The following is a 27,457-nucleotide window of genomic DNA, read 5'->3' as shown; positions in this document are numbered from 1 at the left end:
ACAGAGTCAGTCTTATTCACCCCCTTCTGCACACCAAAACCAGAATCTCTGAGTTCGTTTTTGTCGCCTCTCAGAATCAGAACCGGTTCTGACCCACAGAGCTGCTCTGGGTCAGAACCGGGACAGCAACAGATCCAAGGATCGATGTTTAAAACACTTCTTCATTCATATACAGCAGGATTCCATGGTGTCATAGCGCCACTTAGTGGTTAGTATTCATAACAACACCGAAGCAAAACATGGCCTCAATATGACCGTGAGACTCGGACGGGTCCAGTCAGAAAAGAGCAAATATTTTATTCTAAAAGCTGTTTCTGAGCTCAGAGCGTCTGAGTGATGCTGTGGAAAGAGGAGGAGAGGAGAGGAGAGGAGAGGAGAGGAGAGGAGAGGAGAGGAGAGGAGAGGAGAGGAGAGGAGAGGAGAGGAGAGGAGAGGAGAGGAGAGGAGAGGAGAGGAGAGGAGAGGCGAAGAGAGGCGAAGAGAGGCGAAGAGAGGAGAGGAGAGGAGAGGAGAGGACAGGAGAGGAGAGGAGAGGAGAGGAGAGGAGAGGAGAGGAGAGGAGAGGAGAGGAGAGGAGAGGAGAGGAGAGGAGAGGAGAGGAGAGGAGAGGAAAGGAGAGGAGAGGAGAGGAGAGGAGAGGAGAGGAGAGGAGAGGCAGCAGGAAGGAAAACTAGGAGAATAAAAGAGGAAGCTGGAGGGAGGGAGGGCCTGTTAGCAGTAAGTGGGTCACCTTGTCCTGCAGACTCCACTCCTCCTCTAATGTTTGCGGGCCTGTGGAGAGCTAACCCCATTCAGAACCTACTGAGACTGCTCGCACATTTTCCCAGGGAAAGCCACGGACAAAGCGGCAGCCGCACTCCGAGCGGCTGGAAATAGCGCCTACCACCGAGAGGCCAGCTCTGCACCGAGCACAGGAAGTGACACGGAGCTGTGAGGAGAAACAACTCGCTGCTGCAGATCTCCGCCCTGCTTATGATTTCAGATTAAAGGTTCAACACACAAGGAGAAACACGGCGAGCAAAGACAGAGCAGTAAACGGTCCAGTTCACTGAACCAGTTTTCAGGTCTGTCAGAACCAGAATGAGATATTAGCAGAATAAAGTGATTTTCAGAATAAAACAGCCTTGATATAAAGATCTGACATGACCAGTTCATCTATCACTTAAGAGGCTTTTATTCTCATATACTTTATTTTTGTATTATTATCTCATATTATTATTACTTTATGGTAATAATACTATTATTCTTGTATTATTGTGAATATTTTTGTGTTATTAGAACTTTATTCCTTTTCTTATTGTTACAACAATTTTGTTGTATTATTACAATTTCATTCTCATGATTTTTAATGTTTTATTCTGATAGTTTTATTCTGGTAAATTAAAACTAAATCCCAGCCTGGCTCTAATTCTGCGTCTGGCAGGTCAGTGATGGGAAGATAAATTATCTTATTTGCCAACAGCTGACATGTCTACAACGGCCACCAGAGGGCGCAAGAGCAGCTGTGTCACAGGCAGTAGCCAAAGCATCCGACGCTTCAGACTGGATCACCGGTAAAATTAGAGGTTTGGAGGAGACAGAGAGTCAGATCACCAGGTCAGTCAGGGAGGCTGCTAACCAAACCGCTAACCGAACTGCTAACCGAACCGCTAACCGAACCGCTAACTGAACCGCTAACTGAACCGCTAACTGCACCGCTAACTGCACCGCTAACTGAACCGCTAACTGCACCGCTAACTGAACCGCTAACTGCACCGCTAACTGAACCGCTAACTGCACCGCTAACTGAACTGCTAACTGAACCGCTGACTAAACCACTAACTGAACAACTAACTGAAACGCTAACTGAACAGCTAACTGAACAACTAACTGAACCGCTAACTGAACAGCTAATTGAATCGCTAATTGAACAGCTAACTAAACAGCTAACTGAACCACTAACTGAACCGCTAACTGAACAGCTAACTGAACCGCTAATTGAATTGCTAATTGAACAGCTAACTGAACAACTAACTGAACCGCTAACTGAAATGTTAACTGAACAGCTATCTGAACCGCTATCTGAACCGCTAACTGAACCACTAACTGAACCGCTAACTGCACCGCTAACTGAACCGCTAACTGAACCGCTAACCGAACCACTAACTGAACCGCTAACTGCACCGCTAACTGAACCGCTAACTGAACCGCTAACTGAACTGCCAACTGAACCGCTGACTAAACCACTAACTGAACAACTAACTGAAATGCTAACTGAACAGCTAACTGAACCGCTAACTGAACCACTAATTGAATCGCTAATTGAACAGCTAACTGAACAACTAACTGAACCGCTAACTGAACAGCTAATTGAATCGCTAATTGAACAGCTAACTAAACAGCTAACTGAACCACTAACTGAACCGCTAATTGAACCGCTAACTGAACCACTAACTGAACCACTAATTGAACAACTAACTGAACAGCTAACTGAACCACTAACTGAACCGCTAACTGAACAACTAACTGAAACGCTAACTGAACAACTAACTGAAACGCTAACTGAACCACTAATTGAATCGCTAATTGAACAGCTAACTGAACAACTAACTGAACCGCTAACTGAACCGCTAATTGAACCGCTAACTGAACCACTAATTGAACAACTAACTGAAACGCTAACTGAACCGCTAATTGAATCGCTAATTGAACAGCTAACTGAACAACTAACTGAACCGCTAACTGAACCGCTAATTGAACCGCTAACTGAACCACTAATTGAACAACTAACTGAAACGCTAACTGAACCGCTAATTGAATCGCTAATTGAACAGCTAACTGAACAACTAACTGAACCGCTAATTGAACCGCTAATTGAACCGCTAACTGAACCACTAATTGAACAACTAACTGAACAGCTAACTGAACCGCTAATTAAACAACTAACTAAACAGCTAACTGAACTGCTAACTGAACCGCTAATTAAACAGCTAACTGAACAGCTAACTGAACTGCTAACTGAACCGCTAACTAAACAGCTAACTGAACCACTAACTGAGCTGCTAACTGAACAGCTAACTGCTAAGTTCTGGATTTCAGCATCACTAAAACAGTTTTTATATTTTTAAACTCGACTGACTTCACAATGTTTAATGAACTGAACTGAAACTCCAGAGATGGATTAAAAATCCTTAAAACACAGAAATGCTCCTTATTCTTTTTCCATCTTTGTTCACATGAGGATGAAGCTGATTATTCCTCCTCCATGCAGCAGAACCACATCCCCACTCTGATCAGCTCTGCCCTCAGATCCGGTCCATGAGAACCAGAACAAGGATCAGGAACCCGAAGTGCAGCAGGAGCTGATCCCAGACTTCCACCATAATCCTCCACACAACGCCTCCCAGAACTTTAATCTTCTCAACGTCCACAGAACAATCTTCAGTAATTCTCCACCAACCAGCAGCTACTGAAGATAAAAATGCACCGAAAATAGTTTTCCTGAATGTTTCCGAAACAAAACAACACAATAAAGTTTCTGGATTTTCTGACATATGTCTGTGTCCTGATAAAACTCTTAATTTTACCAAATATTCAGTTTCAGATTAAGCTAAATTACACAGAAGTGGTTTTTTCATCAAACGTTACACCGACCCCCTCCTGCTGGTGTAGAGATTATGTAATCCTCATGTTTCTGCTGTAATCCCACAATATGACCCACACATGACCTGTAATAATCTGGCATTGGACAGCGTATTGTTATGTCAACAGTTATATTAAAGATGATGAACGGACGTGAGCAGCAGCTGCAGCCTGGTGTTTACTGTCAGTCTGCGTCTCTGCTGCTGCGCTCAACAAAAACCACCAAATATTCTGGACCTGAAGCTCCGCGTTCAGTTTGTTCAACCAAAAAACAAAAAGAAAATCTGTAGAAAGCCTGATGCTAACAGCCTGATGCTAACAGCCTGATGCTAACAGCCTGATGCTAACAGCCTGATGCTAACAGCCGAACACGGTGGAGGATGGCTGGTGATGTGGGCTTGTTTTATTTATCAGAAAACCTGTATGACTGAGTCTGAGTCCGTCCAACAACATGATCCACACACAGCTCTAAAGAACCATGGCCTAGTCAAAGTAAGCACCAGATTTCTGGTTCATCTGATGAGCTGCCACTCGTTTAAACGACTAAATGAAACTAAAGCGTTTCGATTTTAACCAGTTGAAACAAATAGTTAAAATATCTGATTATCGCGTTTAATCCTCTTCGCCTCTCAGCATTTAAAATCCTCATAATTAGACAGAAGTGTAAAAGTCACCCTTTCCTCCTCACAGCGGTGTGAAAACGTTCAGGCAGTTCAGATTAACTCCAGTTAATCCAGACTAACGTTGGCTCCAAAGGGACAAACTGAACCCAGCTGGTGGTTCTGAACGCAGTAAAAACTCAAATCACTAGAAATGACCACTTTTTTTAAAAAAACTGTTTTTTAAGTTTAAAGAAATGTGCCTGGAAATTTTCTCTCTCCTTTATTCTCCTGATGATGCTTTTAATCTGATGAATCTCCCATAAAAGTCAGATTTGTGGATTTGTGACGTTTTCTGTCAGCACCCGAGCTGTGGATCTCTGCAGCTCCTCCAGAGTTTCCCCCGGCTGCTTCTCTGTCTGACCAACAAACCTTCAGGGAACATCTGAGCAAACCGAACACAGCCGGACTCGGATGAGTCCCTCTGCATCTTCTCTTCCCGTAAAGTCGAACCGTCTCCTGTTTCTGTCCTGATGTCACATTTTTAATCTGAGAAAATCATTTCCAGGCTTTGCGTCTTTGCCGATTGTGTTTTCCGTGTCGTCTGCATATTGCTTTATGGCCCAATCAAATCAAATCAGGCGAATTTCATAATCGCATCAAAGTCGCAGAGGAAATCTGCTCCGTGCTGTAATTGTGTTTGCTCTGCAATAAAACCGCAGAATTTCTTCACACCGTGATTTCTTAATGAAGTTCTGCGCAGCAGAAGCAGCGGCGCGGCGCGGCGCGGCGCGGCGCGTCTCTGGTGAAATCACAGAATATTAACGGCGAGATCTCCATGAGTCACATCGAGCAGAAGCAGCCGAACCTCCGGCCCGTCCTGACACGGAGGACACGTCTCATTTCTCACCACGGCGAGCTGGGAGGCGGTTGCCATGGCGCCCAGAGGGGTTACTGACAGCTGTCAGCGTTGGGTGGATGGAGCGGGGAGCAGAGAGAAAGCGGGGCGGCGGGCTCACATGAGGCCGTGTGACATGTTGAGTGGGAGCGGAGGGAACGCCGCAGAGAGGCTGTCATGTGTGGGCGGGGGGCAAAAACAAAGACAAGAAGGGAATTATGGGAGTTTCTGACAGAGCTCGACACGACAGGATCTCAGCGTTAAACTGCTTTTATTCCCAGGCTGATCAGAATTGAACAGATTTTACGCAGAGCCAAGTAAATTCAACCTCAGGCGACGATTCGACACAAACTTCTCCAGAGTGAAAACCCACTTATTGCTGATGTAACCTGGTTGTAATTCTCTTTTATTATAGTTACACAAAATGTCTTTTTTTGGTTATTTGTCTTGTTCATTATCTTACTGAAACACCTGTCATTGTTTTAACGGTGTTACTTTAAGATTGGAAGATCCTCCGTTTTATTTCTTCTTCTGTGGTATTGTCTTTAAATTGCTTGCGCCCTTTAGCCCCGCCCCTTTTCACATGTTGTCCTGCGGGAGAGGTGTGTGCTTTTTATTCTTCCATCTAAATACATTCAGTTTATTTACAGATCTATTAAGTTAATTTTTGTTTTATACTTTTGTCTGGTGTAGGACTCGGAGCGGGCAGCCTATAACACGGTTGTTTTTTCTGTATTCTCGTCAGAAATAAACCGAGAATCATCTGTTCGAAAGAAAACTGTGTCTCGATCCATTCACTCAAAAACCAGCACAACGCAGAAAAGGATCCGGTTACACTGATTAGCACTGATCTAACTTTTTAGCCAGCAGTGATACTGCTGTCCACGACCCTGGAAATAAACATCGGCTGTTAATATCGGTCCAGTTTTGATACAATATGTTAAACGATGCCAACATCGTCTGATAACGATGCTATTCATCACGCAAACCTAGTTTTTCTTCTTTCCGCAGCTTTCTGCTGTTGGGCAAAGTAAACCACAAAAAATGCTTCATATGAAACTGTCCAGCTAAAAGGTTGGTGTAAATAATGAGCCTAAATGTTTAATGCAGCTGAGCGCAATGAGTTTTTACAGTGTTTTGACTCAGAAGGACAGAAAGTGTGAAGGATTTTCTTGTTTTTCTGTCCAATAGGAGGGAAATGAGATGCTGAAGGTGGTGAACACTGTCACTAATTGCCTGGTTTCTGTAAGTGGGCCAGCAGAAGCCGAGCAGAGCCGCAGCTTCAAATGTCCCTGATATCTAACCCTGATAGGCGAGGAGTGATTAGGTTACAGACCTACATTGGTAATAATGTCCTGCTTTATAATTACCACCCAGTAGGTCATCTTTTTCTGAGCTTTAAGGAGAATCCAGCAGCGACAGAAGCGTCTTCCAGTAGCACAAAAAACCATCCGGATCCATTTTCTCCCGCCGGTTTAGACGTCAGCTGACACACGTGTTAAAAACTGCGTCACGTTTTTCCTGTCATCTCAACGAGAAGCATCGTTCCTGCTGATCCGTGTTTGTCCTTATCAGCTGCATGCACATTCCCAGAGAGCAGACCTTAAACACAACTCCTGCGCGTCTCTGAAACAGACGATCAGCAGCTGCTCAGATGCCAAATTAATCCACAGCTGCGGTGGAAACAGAGGAATAAACGGCGGTGAACGTCCGTGGCAGCAGAGCTGCTATCTGCCGCCTGGTTCTGGAGGACATCAGGCGGCTCAGGACGGATTAATCTGTCAGTTACCGACGGCATGAGGACGGTCGCCACGGCAATCAGGAACGATGGAGTCATTAAAACTTCTGCAAACATGCTGATGAGGCTGAAACACGAAACTCCAACAATCCGAACACAGGCAGGAACTTTCTGGACTTGAAAATTCAGATGGGAATCAGGAAAATATACTTCAGCTCAACTTAGTTTACTAAATTGTAGCTGAGGATTTTGGGTGAAATATTAGAGAATCTCTGGATTTTTTTTTGGTTCTGAATTTTGTTCTGGACCTGAGACAGAACCTGCTTCTCTTCATGTAAGGCTGGGCAATAATGACGTAACATTTTCCTCCATGATCTAAAAATAGCAACGTTTTGCCCAGTTGCTGTCAGAACAGACACGTTAAAAACATCAAACTGAGGTTGTGTGTACATCACTTCCTGTTCCCCTGCTCTGCAGAACCGACTAGGAGGAAGTGAGACTCGGTCCGTCCAGCATTTTAACCCAACGGGACAAACGGACATGAAATGATAATTCTGTAGTTTTTCAGATTTACAGTAGATGTTTCTGCAGAGATCAGATCTAATCCAGAGATGAAGGATGTCGACGTCTTCACACATTTATTTGGTTAAATTAAATCTTCATTCTGATCCGTTTTTATTTTTATTTTCAATTATCTGCTTTAGCAAAAAAAAAATTAAGTCTCTGATTTCAGAAAAATATTTTATGACTAAAGCCAGGCGTCCATTTCACACGGGACGTTCTGCAGCTTCTCACACGATTTTCAGATAGTTGGTAAAAAAAAAAGAAACGCATCCAAACATCACGTAGCTTTAAATCCTGCATTATGTGATCATAAAGAGTTTATCTGTTGAGCTGTAGGAGGTGAGAAATCTGCCGCCGAAAGAAGAAAGAAGTGTAATAAGAATGAAGGTAGAACGAAAAACAACTGATGAAAACAACAAATGTCAAAACCAAACGTCTTCTAACAAAACATTTTGGTAATTTATTATTTTTATTGGTATTTCCATGACTTTTCATTTCCTTTTTTATTAATGTCTCTTCAAAATGGGGAAGAAGAAACAATCTTCCCACCACATGATAACGACAGCAGGAAAAGCCTTTCAGGTTCTACCATCACAAACATAAACAGAGTTTCCATCAGAACCAGGTTCATTCAATGAAAGAAGCAGCAAAAACACTGGAATCGAGGTCAAAGGTCATACCAACACGGTTTCCTGTTCTGTCAGTGCAACCTGCCCATGCTGATGCTTAAGACAACCAATCAGGCGACCAGGATCCCATCAGGATTCATGTTTTCTGCTCAGACTGACGGTTTCTCCACATGGAACGCCGAGTCAGAACCGCAGATCGGACCTGATCCCCGATTTAAAATCATCAGGGGCCGATTATCGTCATAAACTCAGCTGTTTATGTCCACCAGGTGGGCTCAACCAGCCTCCCTCCAGAGGCCGTTTGGTCCCGATGCAGGTGGGGACAGGAGACCAGCTGATGGGGGCCGCAGCGTTATTTTAAACGACAGTGTTAATAAACTACAGCTGCGATTCCGGGATAAATTTATGAGGTTGAAATGATTAATTGGATTAATGATGAGAATCAACTGATGAAATAATCAACTAGCACGTTAATCGAATAATCACTAACTAGAGCACACAGACGGGAAAAAGGTTATTTACTGCAAAAACAACAGTCAGAGCAGCAATTAAGACAAAACTGTGACAAAATATCAACATTTTGCAATTAAGACAAAAAACAACATATTTTTCCTGCATGACTCTGGAGTTAAAGGAAGCAGAATGAGTTGAGCTTCTAAAGGAATGGTGTGTTCCTGCATCAATGCAAGTTTTACGTTCTTATTTAAAAAGCTAAAATAATCATTAGCTGCAGCTCTAGGTTAAAGGTCATCATGGATGACGACCCTTCACAAAAACCCAGAATAAAAACAGACAATAAATGAAGAAGCCATTTTTAATAATCAACTTGTCTCTCGGTGTCGGAAAAGCAAACCGAGTCTTTAAACAGAAACACGTTTGGCACAGCGGGAAGCTGGAATCGAACCTGCAGCTTTCTGACTGCTGTTCACTTTGCTTCACGGCCGAGTCAGAAACACGCAGTCAGACGACGACTGCAGCTTCCTCCATCATCCTCTTCCTCTTCTCACACCTTAATGTAAAGGAACGTATGAGAACTGTGAGCTGCAGAGAGTGGGCAGCGATCCGAATGCGCCCATCTGCCAAGAGAGCGGAGGAGGAAGAGGAGGAAGAGGAGGAGGAAGAGGAGGAAGAGGAGGAGGAAGAGGAGGAAGAGGAGGAGGAAGAGGAGGCAGGGATCAGGTGTCTTAATCTGGATTGACAGTTACGTCACTCTCCCATCGTTTATCTGCTGCACAGATGCTGAGCAGGTTTCTGAATGAACCTGTGCACGCATACATCCACATGTAGCATCCGAGGCATCCCATAACCAGGCAGCCATGGCAACCGTTGCTGTGGCTACAGTGGAGTCTTTGTGGTGGCACGTTTCCCAGAGGAAGCCATGGGGGGTGAAAACTGTAGGTACAGTAGACGAAGAAACAGCCCACCACCAGAAACAGCTACTACAGGAAAAACCTTCTCCTTTTTGTGGATTAAATATTTTATATCCTAAAAATGAAAAAGCCAGAGTGAGAAAGTTAATTTTTTTTTGTTAAAAAATATGAATTCTGCTGTTAATGAAGGATTTGTGACATTTTTACTTCGTTCATGAGGATCGGTTATGGATCCCTCGAGGTGATTATCTAAAATCTGATCTGAACCAGCAGGAAATCCTGACTGAACAGTTAAACAGGAGGCGGAAGAGCATCAGCTCTGAAGCTCACACAGCGGCTCAGTGTGTGTTTGTATGAGAGGGGAGGATTTATTTCAAAATCGTTCATAATGTTGAGAAAAACACTAAATCAGAAGTGATTCTTTATCTCTGGCTGCATCAAACAGATCAGTTGTCCTGACTGTTGAACATCATGTTGCCTCCGTTCCCCCATCGCCGCTTTGCGCCGTTAACTTCAAAAACTTCATTATTCACAACTCGTGTCTTTCAAACCAAGATAACATCAGTAATTTGGCTTTTTTAGTCTGTGAAGAGACGAAGAAATGGGGTCAATATTTCACCGCATTATTCATTTATATATGTCACAGTTTCAAACTAAATATTTAATAAGATCGCTGAATATTTAGTTTACAAGTAACCATTTAGCGCCACGTTTTTGTTAGCAAGCTAAATATGTAACTGGCAAACTATTTAGCTAGCTAATTATTTTGTTCACACAAAAAATATTGTTTGCAAACCAAATATTAGCTCTAAACTGAATGTTCAATTTAGAGCTAATTATTAAACTTGTTAGTTAAATTTTAATTTGTGAGCTATTTAAGCGCCACAAAACAGAAGTCCTCCAGACCACTAGGGGCAGTTGACCGACACAACATACTGGACCAAACCCAAACGGGATGTCTGGAATAAAATTAGAGGAAGTCTATTTCAAACACGCCGTCATTTTCAACATCGGCAGCATATTTATAGGTAACATAACCTGCTCCAGACTCCGCCTGGTGGTCTGGAGGACTTCCGTTGTGTGGAGTGAGTTTGCAGCGTTCAGTGATAGGAACACTTATGCCACTTTGCTAATAGCACAGCTAATTTTTCATTTAGCACATTTTTTTTAACTTTGCTACCTATGAAAATGGTTGAACTTAGCACCTTAGAATTAGCTTTTGCTAAGTTCTGTGTTGGAATAGCAGCTTAACGTCGTTTTAGGGTTAGCATAGCTCACTTTTTAGTCAGTTTTATATTTGCTGTTTTGCTTCCAGTTACTTTTTAGTTGTTTTTATGCTTGACTGTTTAGGAATTTGCATGATTGATGGATGTGACTGAAATCTGAATTGGTGGTTCGCAGACTGAAGCAGGTGAGTTTATTAATAGAATAATAATAATAACTTTATTGTCCCCCAGTGGGACAATTCAGGCGTAATGGCAGCAAGTGAAAGTCAAAACATGTAGGTTTACAAAAAATCATATTAAAAGAAAGATAATTGAGACACTGTGCAGTAAGTCTCTTGTGTATTTATAGAATGAGAAATAATGTGTCCTCCAGTTCAGATGATGACTCACTTCATCACAGCAGAAGAACATTGAACGGCTCTGACCTTCATCAGGACCAAGAACAAGCAGGCATTTGGCAGGAGAGCTGCAGAAGTTTCCCAGTTTTTTATTCCATCTGGGTTTCAGGAAATTCCAACCATTCAGAAGCAAAAACAGCTTCAACAGAGACCAACAGAACCACAGCAGAGCATCACCTCATGCAGTCCAGAGGTCGGATCCTGAAACTCGCCATGCCACACAATCTGTGAAATATTTAAAACATTCACTTTATCTGGAAACCAGCAGAAGCAGAAAAGGTTCAAATGCAAACAAGCAGACCGGAGACCGCCCCAAAAGCAGGAAGTGCACTGCAGCGCAGGGCATTCTGGGTAAATGCAACCCAAACAAACGTGCTAGCCTAGCGCTAGCAGGAGAAATGTGTCTTGGTTTTTAGCCAAAGATAAGAGAGAAATTATCCAACAACATTTCTGGTTCCATTTCATGAAGAAGGAAGTTGCACTCTGAAGGTCTTTGTGTTTCCTCTAGTGTTTCTCAGTTCAGCGCCCCTAGAGGCCAGGAGGGGAACAGGTTGGTTTGACTCTGAGCAGAGAGAAAGAACCACAGCAGCTGGAGGTGGAGCAGATGATGAAGTTCTGATCCCTAATTGAACCGAGTCTACTGGACAATCAGGTGGAAAACATCCTGAATTATTACCTGGACATGATAAATGCTATCATACGTTTTGTCTGAAGACCAGAAACTGTAGAATACTCTAATAAATCAGATGTTTGTGCCAATGGAGAGATGGAAACATCTTCACATCAGCGCTGCACAATATGAGAAAATGTTGCTTATTTTCTTCTTCCCTATCGTTCTCTTCTGTGACCTTTAACCCTCTGACCTGACCTCACTGCAGCTCTATAGAAACGCCGTAGATCATAAAGAGTCCAGCTGAAGGAACCAGAGATCCCCAGAATAATCCCAGAGAGGCTGTTGGTGCCAGGCGGCGTTGTGGACTCACCTGGGCTGGCGCTGTGCGGTGTGAGCCCGCCGGCTCTCCTCGCCCAGCCGACTGAGGGAGGGGGAGCGGCTCCTGGCCCCCCGCCCCATAGTGCGGACCACCACGTTGCCATTGGGGCTGCCGCTGGGCATCTGCTGGACCAGCTGGGGGGACAGGCTGCGGTGCAAAGCTGAGGAGCCAGGCTGCGCGTGGCCCTGCTGGGGGGCCCGGTGTTGGTGGCTCTGGTGCTGCTGCAGATGGGGGGCCCAGTTTCCAGGGGAACCGTGCTGCTGCTGCTGGTACTGGCTCACAGAAAGGTTGTTGTCGCTGTTGGAGCGCAGGAGGACCCGGGGCGCCGACAGCGAGGACGGGGACTGGCCGTTTCCGCTGCCAGAGGACGGACCCCGCCGGCGCTTGGAGTAGGCTGGAGCCTCACGGAAAGGCACTGGAAGGAAAACACACTTTTAGTCTTACAGGAAGAAAAACTCAGCTGAAATCTGAGAATCAGCTGCTCAGCCTGGGAGGAGAGAGCAGGTCCAAACCGCCTCAAGTTCATCGTTCACAGAGGAAAACATCTCAGACAGCTGCCAGCAGTATTTACACATGTTCATTATCATCATATTTCACTCAAACGGACAGAGTTAGAAGGTTTACTGAGTCGACTGGAGGCTGATTGGTGGAACATTGATCGGTTCAGAAGTGATCGATCGACCTGAGCTGCCGGAGTTTACAGTCTGGAAAGAAACACCAGATTCTTCTGAGTTACAGAAAAACGATCAAACAGAATCACAGAGACTTACTCAAAAGACGGAGCAGAACAGATTCACAGACTAAGAAGGTTTTTTTTATCTTAAATGTAAATATAATAGTTTTTTTCTGAGTCTGTGCTCCAGTTGAGTGAGAATGAAGGAATGAGTTCTGGATCTGGGCTTCATGCCGTTCTGTGAAAACACATTTAGGTCAGTCATGGTAAAGTTTTATCGATAAACTTTTAACACCAGAAGACATTTAAAATATTCAAAATAAATGAAACAACAGAAGCAACAAATAAAACGAACTATGAAATCTCAGAACATCCATCCATCCATTTTCTTGACACCTGGTCCCTCAGTGGGGTCAGGAGGTGCTGGTGCCTCTCCAGCTAATGTACCGGGTGAGAGGCGGGGTCACCTGGACAGGTCGCCAGTCTGTCGCAGGGCAACACAGAGACACACAGGACACACACACTCACACCTAGGGGCAATTTAGAGAGGCCAATTAACCTGACAGTCATGTTTTTGGACTGTGGGAGGAAACCGGAGTACCTGGAGAAAACCCACCATGCACAGGGAGAACATGGAGACTCCATGCAGAAAGACCGGGAATCGAACCCAGAACCTTCTGGCTGCAAGGCAACAGCTCTACCACCTGCACCACTGTGCAGCCCGAAATCTCAAAACACCAGACTGAAAACTTTTATCATCCAGTTTGTGGCTGATTGATTCGTCTCAGCATCATCACAGCGATTATCAGGATCAGATCAGGTTTAACCCTTCGCCTGGCTGGCAGAACCAGAACCAGAACCAGAGCCAGGCTCATCTCTGAAGCTCCTGCTCTCGGTCATTTGAAGGGGAATCAATGAGTCATCATCATCATCAGACCAACATGTGAGGCTCCCTCCCTCCATCCCTCCGTCTGCTGCAGACGTGTGGACGAGGTGCGAACGGCTAATGAGCTCTCACATTTCAGAGCCGCCGTGTCTGAGCTGCTTCCTCAGGCTGCGGCTCCATGCTGCTGGCCAAAAAACGCATCAACATGCATTTAGAAACTCACATCAGGTTGTTGAAAGAATCATCAGTTTGTCTTTACTGCAGGGTGGAAGTCGTAAAGTTTCTGCTCCTCTGAAGTGAGCAACAAGCTAAACGTCAGATTAAAGTCCAGCAGTCTGGAGACCGGCTGTCCAACCCGAGGATGAACTCCAGGAAGACGACAAAAAGACACTGAGGGAATATTAAATATGTTGTAGCTTTTTTCAGAAATTCTTTGGCTGTATTTTTATGACCCACATTTGAACCCAAACATAAAGCCAAGGTAGCAAAGTCGCTGGAATGACGGAGTCTGGAGAATACGAGATGCTAAATGATGCATTTTATCTGGATCTAAGAAACACAGTAACAGCACGAAGAAAAGATAATTATTCTGATCACACATAAATCTGTTGGTTCATTTCAGAGTCCTAAAAGTAAAAATCTCATTTATAAGTCAAGGGGACAACAAAGTAAAGCTGTTTTCAACTTTTTATGCAAATAAATAAAAACCCAGGCTGCTAAGATTCATCAGATTTCAGATCAGTTTAGAGAAACAAGGATTTGTGTTCCTCTTTCTAGTAAAATTGATTCTAATCAATGAAATTATACACATTCATTATATAATATAATGCTGGATGGTGACGGGCCGCAGCAGCATCAAGGAAACCTGCAGCTCATTTAATAAACGTAGTTTTGTGGTGGGACAGAACTGAAAAATGAGCCGTTAACGTCGTTCAGAGACATTTGACTGAACGCTGTGCGGTGGCTTCACCTCAGCAGAAGAAAACCTTCACCTCCAGGTTTCTGCATGTCTGCAGACCTGAACCTTGTTTTTAAAGGTTCCTACTGAATCCTGTAAACATGAAACATCAGCCAGGTTTCAGTTTCTGCTGCAGGAAACATGAAGAGCAAAATACAGATCAAATACAGGTAGTGACACAGAGTTATTCTTCATTTTAAAGTGGTTCACTGCAGGGCTCACACACACACACACACACACACACACACACACACACACACACACACACACACACACACACACACCATGTGACGAAGCCTTATAGACCCTCTATAACTGGAGGCTTTCTGAATCAAACAGTTGCAGGAGGAAAATCATCCTGGCTGCGTCGGACAGCGAAGACTCAGAGTTTGATCTGAAACCTTCAGACATGTTGGACGCTTTTCATATGGAATTAAGCAGAAACCAGTTTAATATTTCCAGATAAAAGTATCCTGACAGCCTCCGCCTGCTCAGCCAGTCAACATGAAAATCTTCACCAACTCGGGACGGCAGAGCCTCCAGAACGGCTGGACTTACTTATTAGTTAGAGCTAAATTTTAAATATTTAATTAGCAATTTAACTCCAAGCTAAACATTTAGTGTGAAGCCAGATATTCAGTTTCAAACTAAACAATTAGTTAGCAAGTTAAATGTTTAGTTTGAAATTGTGACTCTAAATAACCGACATTTTTGTCTGTGTGACTTTTCAAACCTCAAACACTTTGGATCAACTCTAATATCTTCACAGGACTTTTTTTTTTTTAGTTTTAAAATCGGAACTAAATCTATTTAAAGTTATAAATGATTCATTAATTTTTACATTTCAACATTTGATTCTGATCTGATTTGGTTGGATTTCAGAAATTAAACGATAACTCACAGTCTGACTTTAGTGCTTATACAGGCAATTATTAAACATGATTTTAAAAACTTTAACGATACATAAAGCATCATTTATCAGAAAGAAACTGCAAAAGTGTAATTTTTGAACTGTAGTTTACAGCTGTGGACCTGAGGAGGTTCACATTTTTGATAATCAGTCGAACCTTTTAACGTTGGAGACAAAGAGGCAGCGGCGCGGCGGCGCGGCGGCGCAGCGGCGCCTCACAGCGCCTGACAGGCGGTGGTTAACTCTGACGGCTCCATGTTCGCCTCCCGTCACCTAACTGTCAACTTCAGCCTGGATTTAAAGGAAATGTCAGGAAGGCTTCTGGATCCGTTTATTCTGCATTAACAACAAGTTTCAGCTGCACAAACAGGATTTATTATTTATGAGTCATGTGTAAAACCAAACTCTGGAGAAAGTCCCAACATGGAGGTTTCATAAAAACAAAAACTCATGTTTCAAAGATGGCAGCCGGATCCAGTCAGATGGAAATATTGGTCATCCAGCCGCTTCACTGCAACGTGGCGAAAAGCCGACTGTTTAAAAGAACGTTTAATTTAAAAGTAAATGATAAACGTTAATGTATTAACTAAAATATCCCATCGATTCGACTCTCCGGTTTAAAACCAAAGTTTTAATCTTCCTCCTCACAGCGTCTCATCCTCCTCATCCTCACCATGACACTTGGTCTCTAACCATTTGATTATCTTCATCCATCCGATTGATCCCACTCATCTTCCTCATCCTCATTAATGAACCACTGTCCTCTTCTTTACGACCCTCATCACTCCTCCTCTTCATCCCACTCATCTTCCTCATCCTCATTAATGAACCACTGTCCTCTTCTTTACGACCCTCATCACTCCTCCTCTTCATCCCACTCATCTTCCTCATCCTCATTAATGAACCACTGTCCTCTTCTTTACGACCCTCATCACTCCTCCTCTTCATCCCACTCATCTTCCTCATCCTCATTAATGAACCACTGTCCTCTTCTTTACGACCCTCATCACTCCTCCTCTTCATCCCACTCATCTTCCTCATCCTCATTAATGAACCACTGTCCTCTTCTTTACGACCCTCATCACTCCTCCTCTTCATCCCACTCATCTTCCTCATCCTCATTAATGAACCACTGTCCTCTTCTTTACGACCCTCATCACTCCTCCTCTTCATCCCACTCATCTTCCTCATCCTCATTAATGAACCACTGTCCTCTTCTTTACGACCCTCATCACTCCTCCTCTTCATCCCACTCATCTTCCTCATCCTCATTAATGAACCACTGTCCTCTTCTTTACGACCCTCATCACTCCTCCATTCATCCCACTCATCTTCCTCATCCTCATTAATGAACCACTGTCCTCTTCTTTACGACCCTCATCACTCCTCCTCTTCATCCCACTCATCTTCCTCATCCTCATTAATGAACCACTGTCCTCTTCTTTACGACCCTCATCACTCCTCCTCTTCATCCCACTCATCTTCCTCATCCTCATTAATGAACCACTGTCCTCTTCTTTACGACCCTCATCACTCCTCCTCTTCATCCCACTCATCTTCCTCATCCTCATTAATGAACCACTGTCCTCTTCTTTACGACCCTCATCACACCTCCTCTTCATCCCACTCATCTTCCTCATCCTCATTAATGAACCACTGTCCTCTTCTTTACGACCCTCATCACACCTCCTCTTCATCCCACTCATCTTCCTCATCCTCATTAATGAACCACTGTCTTCTTCTTTACGACCCTCATCACACCTCCTCTTCATCCCACTCATCTTCCTCATCCTCATTAATGAACCACTGTCTTCTTTACGACCCTCATCACACCTCCTCTTCATCCCACTCATCTTCCTCATCCTCATTAATGAACCACTGTCCTCTTCTTTACGACCCTCATCACACCTCCTCTTCATCCCACTCATCTTCCTCATCCTCATTAATGAACCACTGTCTTCTTCTTTACGACCCTCATCACACCTCCTCTTCACCCCACTCATCTTCCTCATCCTCATTAATGAACCACTGTCCTCTTCTTTACGACCCTCATCACACCTCCTCTTCATCCCACTCATCTTCCTCATCCTCATTAATGAACCACTGTCTTCTTCTTTACGACCCTCATCACACCTCCTCTTCATCCCACTCATCTTCCTCATCCTCATTAATGAACCACTGTCTTCTTTACGACCCTCATCACACCTCCTCTTCATCCCACTCATCTTCCTCATCCTCATTAATGAACCACTGTCCTCTTCTTTACGACCCTCATCACTCCTCCTCTTCATCCCACTCATCTTCCTCATCCTCATTAATGAACCACTGTCCTTTTCGACCCTCATCACTCCTCCTCTTCATCCCACTCATCTTCCTCATCCTCATTAATGAACCACTGTCCTCTTCTTTACGACCCTCATCACTCATCCTCTTCATCCCACTCATCTTCCTCATCCTCCTTAATGAACCACTGTCCTCTTCTTTACGACCCTCATCACTCCTCCTCTTCATCCCACTCATCTTTCTTCTCCTTTATGATGCCTTCTCTTATTTATTCCTTTTTTAACCCATTCATCATCTTCATCATTTTACAACCACTTTCCATCCCAGTCACCGTCCTATTCTGACTCATTGCTGTTTGTCCGACTCTCAGCCCTTCATCACACTCATCCTCCCATTTCACAAAGCTGCTTTACTTTTTCAAACATTTTCAACCAAAATTTTAACTGTATTTATAGTAAGCTAAAGGTTTTAGCTTACTAAATATTAATGTTTTAAAGTAGCATGTGTGGGTTTCGGTGAGGTCAGCTCAGTCATGATGAACACATGAAGCTCAACTTTCTGATTCATCCTTCATTTAGAGCAGCGAACCAACATGGCTGCACTGGAGACGCTTCACTTAAAGACGAGGAAACTAACTGACACACAACCACACAGGTTTAAAGATATTTATAACCATTATTTTAATCCTAAAGATGCTTTTAAAAGATCCTTTAACTCTGTCCTCATGACTTTCTGCTGAGGAACAATCAGCAGTCAGTGATTTCATTTAATGAAAATGGTGGAATTTGCATTCATGAGATGACAGATGGGTAACTTGGTTATCTGTTAGTAGCATGTCAGCGCTGACGCAACATGCCGATGATTCAGAAGTTCCTGGAACCTCAACGAGAAACGCTCACAGTTCTCACCGATTTTCCTCAACGACGGGATTTAACATCAAACCAAGAAAAAGCCTTAAAGTTACACTTTATTAGAGCGAAATCTGACATTCTTCATGTTTTTAAGGATTAAAGAAGGTTGAAAAGCCTCCAGCAGAGATCAGATGTTCTCCAAAACCCTGGAGAGAAACTTCTGCAACTCTGCAGGAAAATGGAGTTAAAATTCTGAGACAGAATATTTACAAGGGAGGCTTTTCTAGATCTGGTTCTCATGAGGTCGTTTCCTGGCTGGAACACATTCAGCTGCACATGTAGAGCGATATTCCCCCTAACATAGAATATTATAAAATCATAACATGTCTAGAAGAACTGCTGATCAGCTCTGCTGCTGCTTTCATTAAGGAGAGAAAACGCGACCCTGCCAGCTTTGTTTCACACACAGCAGATGGACGGGCTGCTCTGGTCCTGTTCGGGCTCTGTTCGGGTCCTGTTCCGGTTCTGTTCGGGTCTGTGTGGGTGTTCTCACAGAGCCGGAGTCCCATTTTCCATCTCTGACCTATAAACTGCTCCCCTGCCGCCTCGGAAATCCGCGCCGACCTTCCCACATCCCGACAAAGACGCTCTAAATCAACTCAGCTGGTGTTTTAAATGGACCACAGTCCGGTTCGGTTCGGTTCGGCTCGGTTCGGTTAGGCGGCTGAAGTTGAGCCAACTCTGCGCGTCCAGCTGCTCCGGAAAGTGCGTGAAGAGACGCGGGGCGCCCCGCTTACCTTCCTTCTTTAAGGCATTGATGATGGACTTCATGGTCGCTTCGCTGCCGGTCCGACTGGACTCTCAGGAGGCCGGAGTTTCCGCTTCAGCACCGCGGAAAGCGACGGCTCCTCCGCGGCGCGTCCCGCACATCGTCCCGCTCGCCTTGCACCTGCCTGCTGCCACCGCCAGCGCGAGCCTTTCCACTCACAGCAGCGCGTGCACGCAGCCCCGCCCATTTACACCCAGCGCCCCTCCCTCCCTGCTTCCTCACCGATGAGGAGGGGAGAAAGTCCGGATGAGATTTATGGACCAAAGCTGCAGGATTTGACTTTATGATCAGACATTTGATCAATTTAAGCTTCATTTTCTATTTGTAGACTGTAAACAACTGGCCACTTACAGTAATGGAGAACTGAAAAGTGTTTTTAAAGGGACAGGATCATTTAAAATCATAAAATTATATATATATATATATATATATAGCTTTACATCATGTCATAATGTTATTCCCTCATTAAAAACATACTTGGACTCTGCTGCCTTGATTCTCTCATGCATGTTTGTGAAATCATTTAATCTTTTAAGCTAGTCTCAGCTCCTTCAGACTAGCCAGCAGCAATTAGCAAGCATCTGGTGGAACTGCTGAGCTCATCATAGGAGCTGCTGCTCAGAGCATTGCTGGTAAAAACATTAAGGCAGGGGAGCCCAAAGTGGGTCCTGGAGGCCCGGCATCCTGCATGTTTTAGTTCTGTCCCTGGTTTAACGCACCTGGATCAAATGATGGCTCGTTAGAAGGTCTAAGCAGAACATTGACTTACTGAGGAGGCTGTTATTACCACTAGGGAGAAAACTAAAACGTGCAGGATGCCGGGTTAATAGAGGAGTCATGACGGGACGACTTCCTGAAGGCGGAGCTTCAGGAGATTTTAAAGAGACAGACGCCCAATTTAAAGGTTTATGTTTGATACATTTAGCATTTTTACTTCTTTGTGCTACAAACAGCCGACTAGAGGAAGAGCCAGTGAACATGCTCCAAATTATCAAGCATGTGTGGCAACCAACACTATTAATGCACATTTTACAGATATTAAAAAACAGAGGAATAAAACAATGGATTCAGTGAAAAGACGAGTTCTTAACTTCATCACCTCCTCTGCTTGCAGCTGAACTAAGAAAGACTCAGGAGCCATGAGAGGAGGTGAAAACAGCGTCTACAAGTCGAAAGAGGAGTGAGAAGACGGCAAAGACTTTAACTGCACATGAAGAAAGATTTAAAAGGAAGAGAACATCCAGATTATGATTTAACTCCAAAAACAGGAGCAAAAACAACCAAATGATTCAACAAAACCCCGAATTAAAGCATGAGGAGCACATTTAATGAGAAAGTCTGACAGTAACGCCAAGAAAAATCTCAAAACTGTTTTTAGGTGATGAGAAAAGCTTTGATGTGAACGTAAACAACCTACATTTATCTCATGAATAAAAAGGTCACTGTGTGACCTCCACAGGAAAACGAGTCTCTGGTGCGACGCTCGGATCGCTCGGGTTTGTTCGGATGTTCAGAAACAGGAATGACGTCAGATCCAGGCCGAGAAGGAATTAGGAAAACCGGTGGGATTCACTGGCTGTCCACGAATATGAAGCTGTAAAGTTTCTCTTCCTGCAGATTTGATCATTTTATATGTGATTCCGACTTCAGTGGATGGAAACTGAACCGGACTGGTGCAGATCCACGTTTCCTCCCGGATGTCTGGGCTGATTTCTTTCACTTTGACTTGAAGAACTTCTCTAATCTGGAAACAAGCAGCAGGTTTTACTGGAAACCAGAGCTCAAGAAGAAACGGATTTCCTTCAGCCAGATGTTGGAAGGAGGGACAGGAAACCGAGCCGCTTCTTTGGAGGAAGGAGTCCTTGTTGTTGCCTAGCAACTCAGAGAGGGGCGGTGCAGTCACTCCAGCGTGCGGCCTACATGATGAAACGACGTTCTCCATCAACATGGTTCTGCTGCTGGGAGAACCCAACTGGGCCGGTTCCGTCCCACACTTCTGTTTTCACCAAGTTAAAGGCTCGTTTATTTACCCATCATGCAGTGGGCGTCCGAAATGCTTCACAGGAAATACAGGAATTAAATAAAGCAGAAAAGAAACAGATGTTACCAAATTCAAGCTGAACTTCATCCAGATCTTCAGTTTCAGTCTTCAGCAGCCGAAGCGTTCGTTAGTCAGACTGTTGGATCAGAAGAAACATGTTTCCAGTTCTGACTGAAAAACCCAACAGTTTCTGCACATCTCAGGTTTTCAGGGAGTTTGTTCCAGAGCCGAGGAGAAGAGAAACCCGAGAAGTTTCTGTTTTAAACTAACAGCCGAGAGATTCTATTAAAACTGATTCTGTCAACGTGTAAATATTCATTCTTCCTTTGAGTTCAAGAACCTTTTCTTTTAAAAATGAAAGCAGCTAAAGTGAAAAAAAGGTTTAAGATTTTTAAAGAAGCCTGGAGAAGTTCTGATCCAGACTCCAACTGGGCCGTATCCGGACTTCCAGCAGAGACAGAACGACTGCAGTCACCGTTTGATTCTGATTCTGCAGGAAGAAGCTGAAAACGCAGCGACAGGAAGTCGCTCTGCGCCGACAGGAAGTGACCCGGACCGGTAATTTGTCTCGTCAGCGGAGCGGAGGAAACGGGACGCAGCGAGGAGTAAATGAACCATCCGGATACATCGACTGGAAACATTCTGAGTTCACACAGGGCCGTGCAGAGGCCACTAAAGGGGCAGGTGTTAAAGAAACGAATGTGTAACAGAATATTAAAGCCTCTCAGCTTTCAGAGTTTAATAAACAATGACAAATTACAAAAATGTGACGTATACAATCAAAGCAAACGAACATCTTTATATAGAGCATAACACTATGCATATGTAGGATATTTTATTAGTAATTTCTTTCTGCAGGTCTATTTCTTTCTGCTGGTTCTGCAGAACCTACAGAATTTAATGAGACGTTTTGGCTTCTAGAAAATTTAAAAAAGTATAAAAATCATCAGGCTGTTGGACCAAACTGCATCGTGTCAGAGTCTAAACTGCCCTAATCGGCTGTTTGCCATGATCTTCTGATTGTCTGAATACGACACACATGAGCAGATCAGACATTCTGTCCTTTTTCAATTTAACAGCTAAATCGTCTCAGGATATTAAATGGATCCAACCTGGAACCTTCTGACTGAACCAAAATATGAAACCAAAGCAAATCTGTAAAGCTGAACGCTGTTAGCAGAGCGAAGGGTTTTATTTCTGTTTAACTTTTATAGGAAAGAGATCTTTATTTTCTGGACTCTGGATAAACAAACCCTGATGCAGGAACATGGAACTGGATCAGGATCAGGATCATGGATCCGGATCAGGATCAAAATCTGGATCAGGATCAGGAACATGGAACTGGATTAGGATCAGGATCAAGATCTGGATCAGGAACATGGAACTGGATCAAGATCAGGATCAGGAACATGGATCTGGATGTGTATCTGGATCAAGATCAGGAACATGGATCCGGATCCGGTTACATAGATCTAGATCTGGATCAGGAACATGGATCCGGATCAGAAACATGGATCTGGATCTGGATCTGGATCTGGATCAGGAACATGGAACTGGATCAGGAACATGGATCCGGATCAGGAACATGGATCCGGATCAGGAAGATGGATCCGGATCAGGAACATGGATCTGGATCTGGAACATGGAACTGGATCAAGATCAGGAGCATGGATCTGGATGTGGATCTGGATCAGGATCAGGAACATGGATCTGGATCAGGAACATGGATCCGGATCAGGAACATGGATCTGGATCTGGATAAGGAACATGGATCCGGATCAGGAACATGGATCTGGATCAGGAACATGGATCTGGATCAGGAACATGGATCCGGATCAGGAACATGGATCTGGATCAGGAACATGGATCTGGATCTGGAACATGGATCGTCCTGTGTGCGGCGCCACCTACAGCTCAGGAGTTTCAGGAAGTCATTTTTCTGTTTAGCTCAGACAAACAGAAACAATCTGGCAGCTTCAACATAAATCCTACAGAAAACTGGAAACTGATGAGTTGGGTTGTGTTGTCTGGTCTGTGTGTTGGGACGATGCAGTGGGATTATCACAGTGGGGGGTCTGACCGTCCTAACTCCGGCTTCCAGCGGACGGACCAGCAGAAATCTGCAGTCACATCAGAGCTGCTGCTGAATCGAACCCACAGACGCTGGACCGTCTGCCAGCGTCATGCTGCAGTTTTTCATTTGTCGGGTTTTATCGTTTCTCCGTGACCTCGGATCCTGGCAGCTGCGGAGATTATCTGCTATTGTCTTCAGTGGCGGTAATCTGCAGCAGAAAATGGAAACGCAGCAGGAGCTCATCCTGAAGGCTGTTTGGCTGGTTCTGCTCAGCTCATGTCCAGGTGATGGCAGGTTTTTAAAGGTGAGTCTGATGAAAGCTCAGCTTCCAGATGAAGTTTCCTCTGGACCAAATTTGATCCCATTTTCATGTTTTTATGCATAAACACAGAATATAATCAGGCTCATGTTTGGTGCATGTGAAGCCGCCGCCGCCGCTGCCAGAGGAAAGGAACTCATTTGGAAAACGATCCCTCAGGTGAGATAACTCCCGACTCCACACAGTGAAAACCGGACTTTAATTATTCTGCTCTCTGGATGAGAATAAACGACAGCGAACAGATGAAGCCGCTGACGGATTAACTCATAACCGGCTTAATGAGGCGATAAAACACTCGGCTGTTCCTCACCGAGCCTCACGCCAGGAAACGCAGGTTTGGGTTTTGGGTTTTCTCGTCAGGTTATCGTTGGACCTGCTGCTGACGTTTAAATAATTCACCCTGACAGCAGGATTTAACGGTGCCTGAAGTTTCTAATTTAGGGATTAAAGATTTGTTTTTCAATAAAAGCAAAACAGATGATTCAGAGAATCTGAACCTGAGGATAATTTCCACTTCAGATCAGAAAAATCTAAATCACTGATTTTATTTTAATTGCTTTAAAGACCAGAACACATTTTCATCTGCTGCTTTGCGGCTTGTTCTGCTCCAAACGGTTGTTAATAAAACCAAACCTGGACCGGGCTCTCCCTCTGACCCAGGGGAACCTTCATCAGCTCACACATCCTCCTCTTCCTCCTGATCCACTCTTTAAAGTTTGCAGACTTTGCATTCAGCTCTCTGACCGTCCCATCACAACATTTCAATCAGCTTCAGGTTTGGACTTTGACTAGGCCATTGCAAAACTTTCTGTTTTTGTTATTAATACCTAATTTTCCTTCTGAAAATTTTTTTATAAATCGTGTTTTTGCTCATTTTGAACATAAATAACTTGATCAATGAAGAGAAAAACAGTTTTTATTCAAATGTTAGTTTGACATTTTCTTCTTGATGCCTGCAGATGGATTTTTCAGTAAATATGAAACGGCGTGAAAACATCTCACAGGAATTACTATAATTTATTCTAAAGGGAAAAACATTCAGTATTTTCTTCTGTGAAATGAAATAATCAGTTTGTGAATAAAAAGTCATTTCAGTTACATTAATGTTTATTATTTTTGTTTTCTGTTTTTTTGAAGGATGAAGGTGATGGTGGGTGGGGGTGATGGAGGGTGATGATGATGGTGGGTGGAGGTGATGGTGGGTGGGGGTGATGGAGGGTGGAGGTGATTGTGGGTGGGGGTGGAGGTGATGGAGGGTGATGATGATGGCGGGTGGAGGTGATGGTGGGTGGAGGTGATGGAGGGTGATGATGATGGTGGGTGGGGGTGATAGTGGGTGGAGGTGATGGAGGGTGGAGGTGATGGTGGGTGGAGGTGATGGAGGGTGGAGGTGATGGATGGTGGAGGTGATGGATGGTGGAGGTGATGGTGGGTGGAGGTGATGGAGGGTGGAGGTGATGGTGGGTGGAGGTGATGGATGGTGGAGGTGATGGTGGGTGGAGGTGATGGATGGTGGAGGTGATGGTGGGTTGAGGTGATGGATAGTATAGGTGGGTGGAGGTGATAGATGGTGGGTGGAGGTGATGGATGGTGTGTGGACGTGATGGATGGTGGGTGGAGGTGATGGTGGGTGGAGGTGATGGATGGTGGGTGGAGGTGATGGTGGGTGGAGGTGATGGATGGTGGAGGTGATGGATGGTGGGTGGAGGTGATGGTGGGTGGAGGTGATGGTGGGTGGAGGTGATGGATGGTGGAGGTGATGGTGGGTGGAGGTGATGGAGGGTGGAGGTGATGGTGGGTGGAGGTGATGGATAGTATAGGTGGGTGGAGGTGATGGATGGTGGGTGGAGGTGATGGATGGTGGGTGGAGGTGATGGTGGGTGGAGGTGATGGTGGGTGGAGGTGATGGATGGTGGGTGAAGGTGATGTTGGGTGGAGGTGATGGATGGTGGAGGTGATGGATGGTGGGTGGAGGTGATGGATGGTGGGTGGAGGTGATGGATGGTGGGTGGAGGTGATGGTGGGTGGAGGTGATGGATGGTGGGTGGAGGTGATGGTGGGTGGAGGTGATGGTGGGTGGAGGTGATGGATGGTGGAGGTGATGGATGGTGGGTGGAGGTGATGGTGGGTGGAGGTGATGGATGGTGGGTGGAGGTGATGGATGGTGGAGGTGATGGATGGTGGGTGGAGGTGATGGTGGGTGGAGGTGATGGATGGTGGAGGTGATGGATGGTGGGTGGAGGTGATGGTGGGTGGAGGTGATGGATGGTGGAGGTGATGGATGGTGGGTGGAGGTGATGGTGGGTGGAGGTGATGGTGGGTGGAGGTGATGGATGGTGGAGGTGATGGATGGTGGAGGTGATGGATGGTGGGTGGAGGTGATGGAGGGTGGGGGTGATGGATGGAGGGTGGGGGTGATGGATGGTGGGTGGAGGTGATGGATGGTGGGTGGAGGTGATGGATGGTGGGTGGAGGTGATGGATGGTGGGTGTAGGTGATGGATGGTGGAGGTGATGGATGGTGGAGGTGATGGAGGGTGGGTGGAGGTGATGGAGGGTGGGTGGAGGTGATGGATGGAGGGTGGAGGTGATGGATGGTGGGTGGAGGTGATGGATGGTGGGTGGAGGTGATGGATGGTGGGTGGAGGTGATGGAGGGTGGGTGGAGGTGATGGATGGTGGGGGTGATGGATGGAGGGTGGAGGTGATGGATGGAGGGTGGAGGTGATGGATGGTGGGTGGAGGTGATGGTGGGTTTGGGTGCAGCTGGTCTGGGTCTGAGTCTCTGGGACTCGGGTCCTGAGAAATGAATCTTTGGTTGAAATCGATGGACGACGTTCTGGTCGGGACTCGCTCGCTCCAGCAGCTGCAGAGGTTTTGGTCGTGTTCCACTTTCATCGGGTCGCTGCTGATGATGAGGTCAACAATGGCAGGATTACATCTTCAGATGAGATTACTGCCTCCCTCAGTTCTCTTCCCTCCATCATCTACTTTTTATTTATTAGTTTGTTCCTCTTTTCTCATTTTCTCTAATCCCTGAACCGTCTCTGTGGCACTAGAACCGGGTCGGCGGCGCTCGGTTCTGATCCAGGACCAGGAGTTAGCCTGAACCAACGTGCTGATCATTTCCTGAGTTTAACAGGCTACAAAACGAGACCGACTGCGGCGAACTGAGTCCTTCACAGCAGCTGAAGGGGCAAGCAGCTCAGTGCAGTTACATAAGGACAACAACCGTCGCCATGGAGATTCACCAAACATCAGCCGTCTTACAGATTTGAGTCAAAGTCCAAAACTCGACTTCAGACTCGACTTTTTAACTTAAAGACCTGAAACCTGACTTGGACTCGTGGACACTGGTTTGGAGTCAACCTGGCTTCACCTGGCTGCAACAAACAGGAAGTAGAGGTGGAAAACTAGCATGAACTGCAGATGTCAGAAAAACTGAGTTTCATGCCTCTGGTAAGGCGCAGACCCACCAGTGGGTGGCAGCGTTTGCTACATCAGAACTTATTCAACACATTTGTTTCCACCGATTATTTAGCACATTAACTCAGATCAGGGCAGCGTGAAAATCTCTTTCTCAAACTGAAGTTAGTGAAT

At 44.9% G+C, this 27,457-nt stretch overlaps 2 protein-coding genes and 1 long non-coding RNA gene across 8 annotated transcripts in view; 1 reads left to right on the top strand and 2 right to left on the bottom strand.

The window, feature by feature from the left end:
- The window catches only part of LOC103463007 (SH3 and multiple ankyrin repeat domains protein 2), a 189,521-nt gene that overhangs the window by 59,989 nt on the left and 102,075 nt on the right, over positions 1-27,457 (bottom strand). For all 6 annotated transcript variants that reach the window (XM_081605588.1, XM_081605589.1, XM_081605585.1 and 3 more), the window contains one exon: positions 12,027-12,450. In XM_081605588.1, the coding sequence (XP_081461714.1) occupies positions 12,027-12,450 (424 nt within the window). The remainder of the gene's footprint in view (positions 1-12,026; positions 12,451-27,457) is intronic.
- On the top strand, positions 560-3,534 carry LOC103463006 (uncharacterized). The gene is made up of 3 exons (XR_533438.3): positions 560-1,064; positions 1,463-1,596; positions 3,251-3,534. It is a non-coding gene; the product is annotated as an uncharacterized LOC103463006 (long non-coding RNA).
- On the bottom strand, positions 15,386-17,197 carry LOC145551192 (uncharacterized). Its single transcript, XM_081605591.1, has 2 exons — positions 17,074-17,197; positions 15,386-16,995 (listed from the first exon to the last, which is right to left on the bottom strand). The coding sequence occupies exon 2, from the start codon at positions 16,732-16,734 to the stop codon at positions 16,132-16,134; it is 603 nt and encodes a 200-aa protein (XP_081461717.1). The 5' UTR covers positions 16,735-16,995; positions 17,074-17,197; the 3' UTR covers positions 15,386-16,131.

Source organism: Poecilia reticulata, chromosome 3 (assembly GCF_904066995.2).
Source record: "Poecilia reticulata chromosome 3, P_reticulata-male-v2, whole genome shotgun sequence".
NCBI classification, from domain to species: domain Eukaryota; kingdom Metazoa; phylum Chordata; class Actinopteri; order Cyprinodontiformes; family Poeciliidae; genus Poecilia; species Poecilia reticulata.
Note: the sequence above shows the minus strand (reverse complement) of the source record. Positions and strands in the feature narration are given on the sequence as shown.

What these genes read in the sequence shown, in the direction of transcription:
- LOC145551192 (XM_081605591.1), bottom strand. Translation starts at nt 16,734, where the DNA reads ATGAGGATGAGGAAGATGAGTGGGATGAAGAGGAGGAGTGATGAGGGT.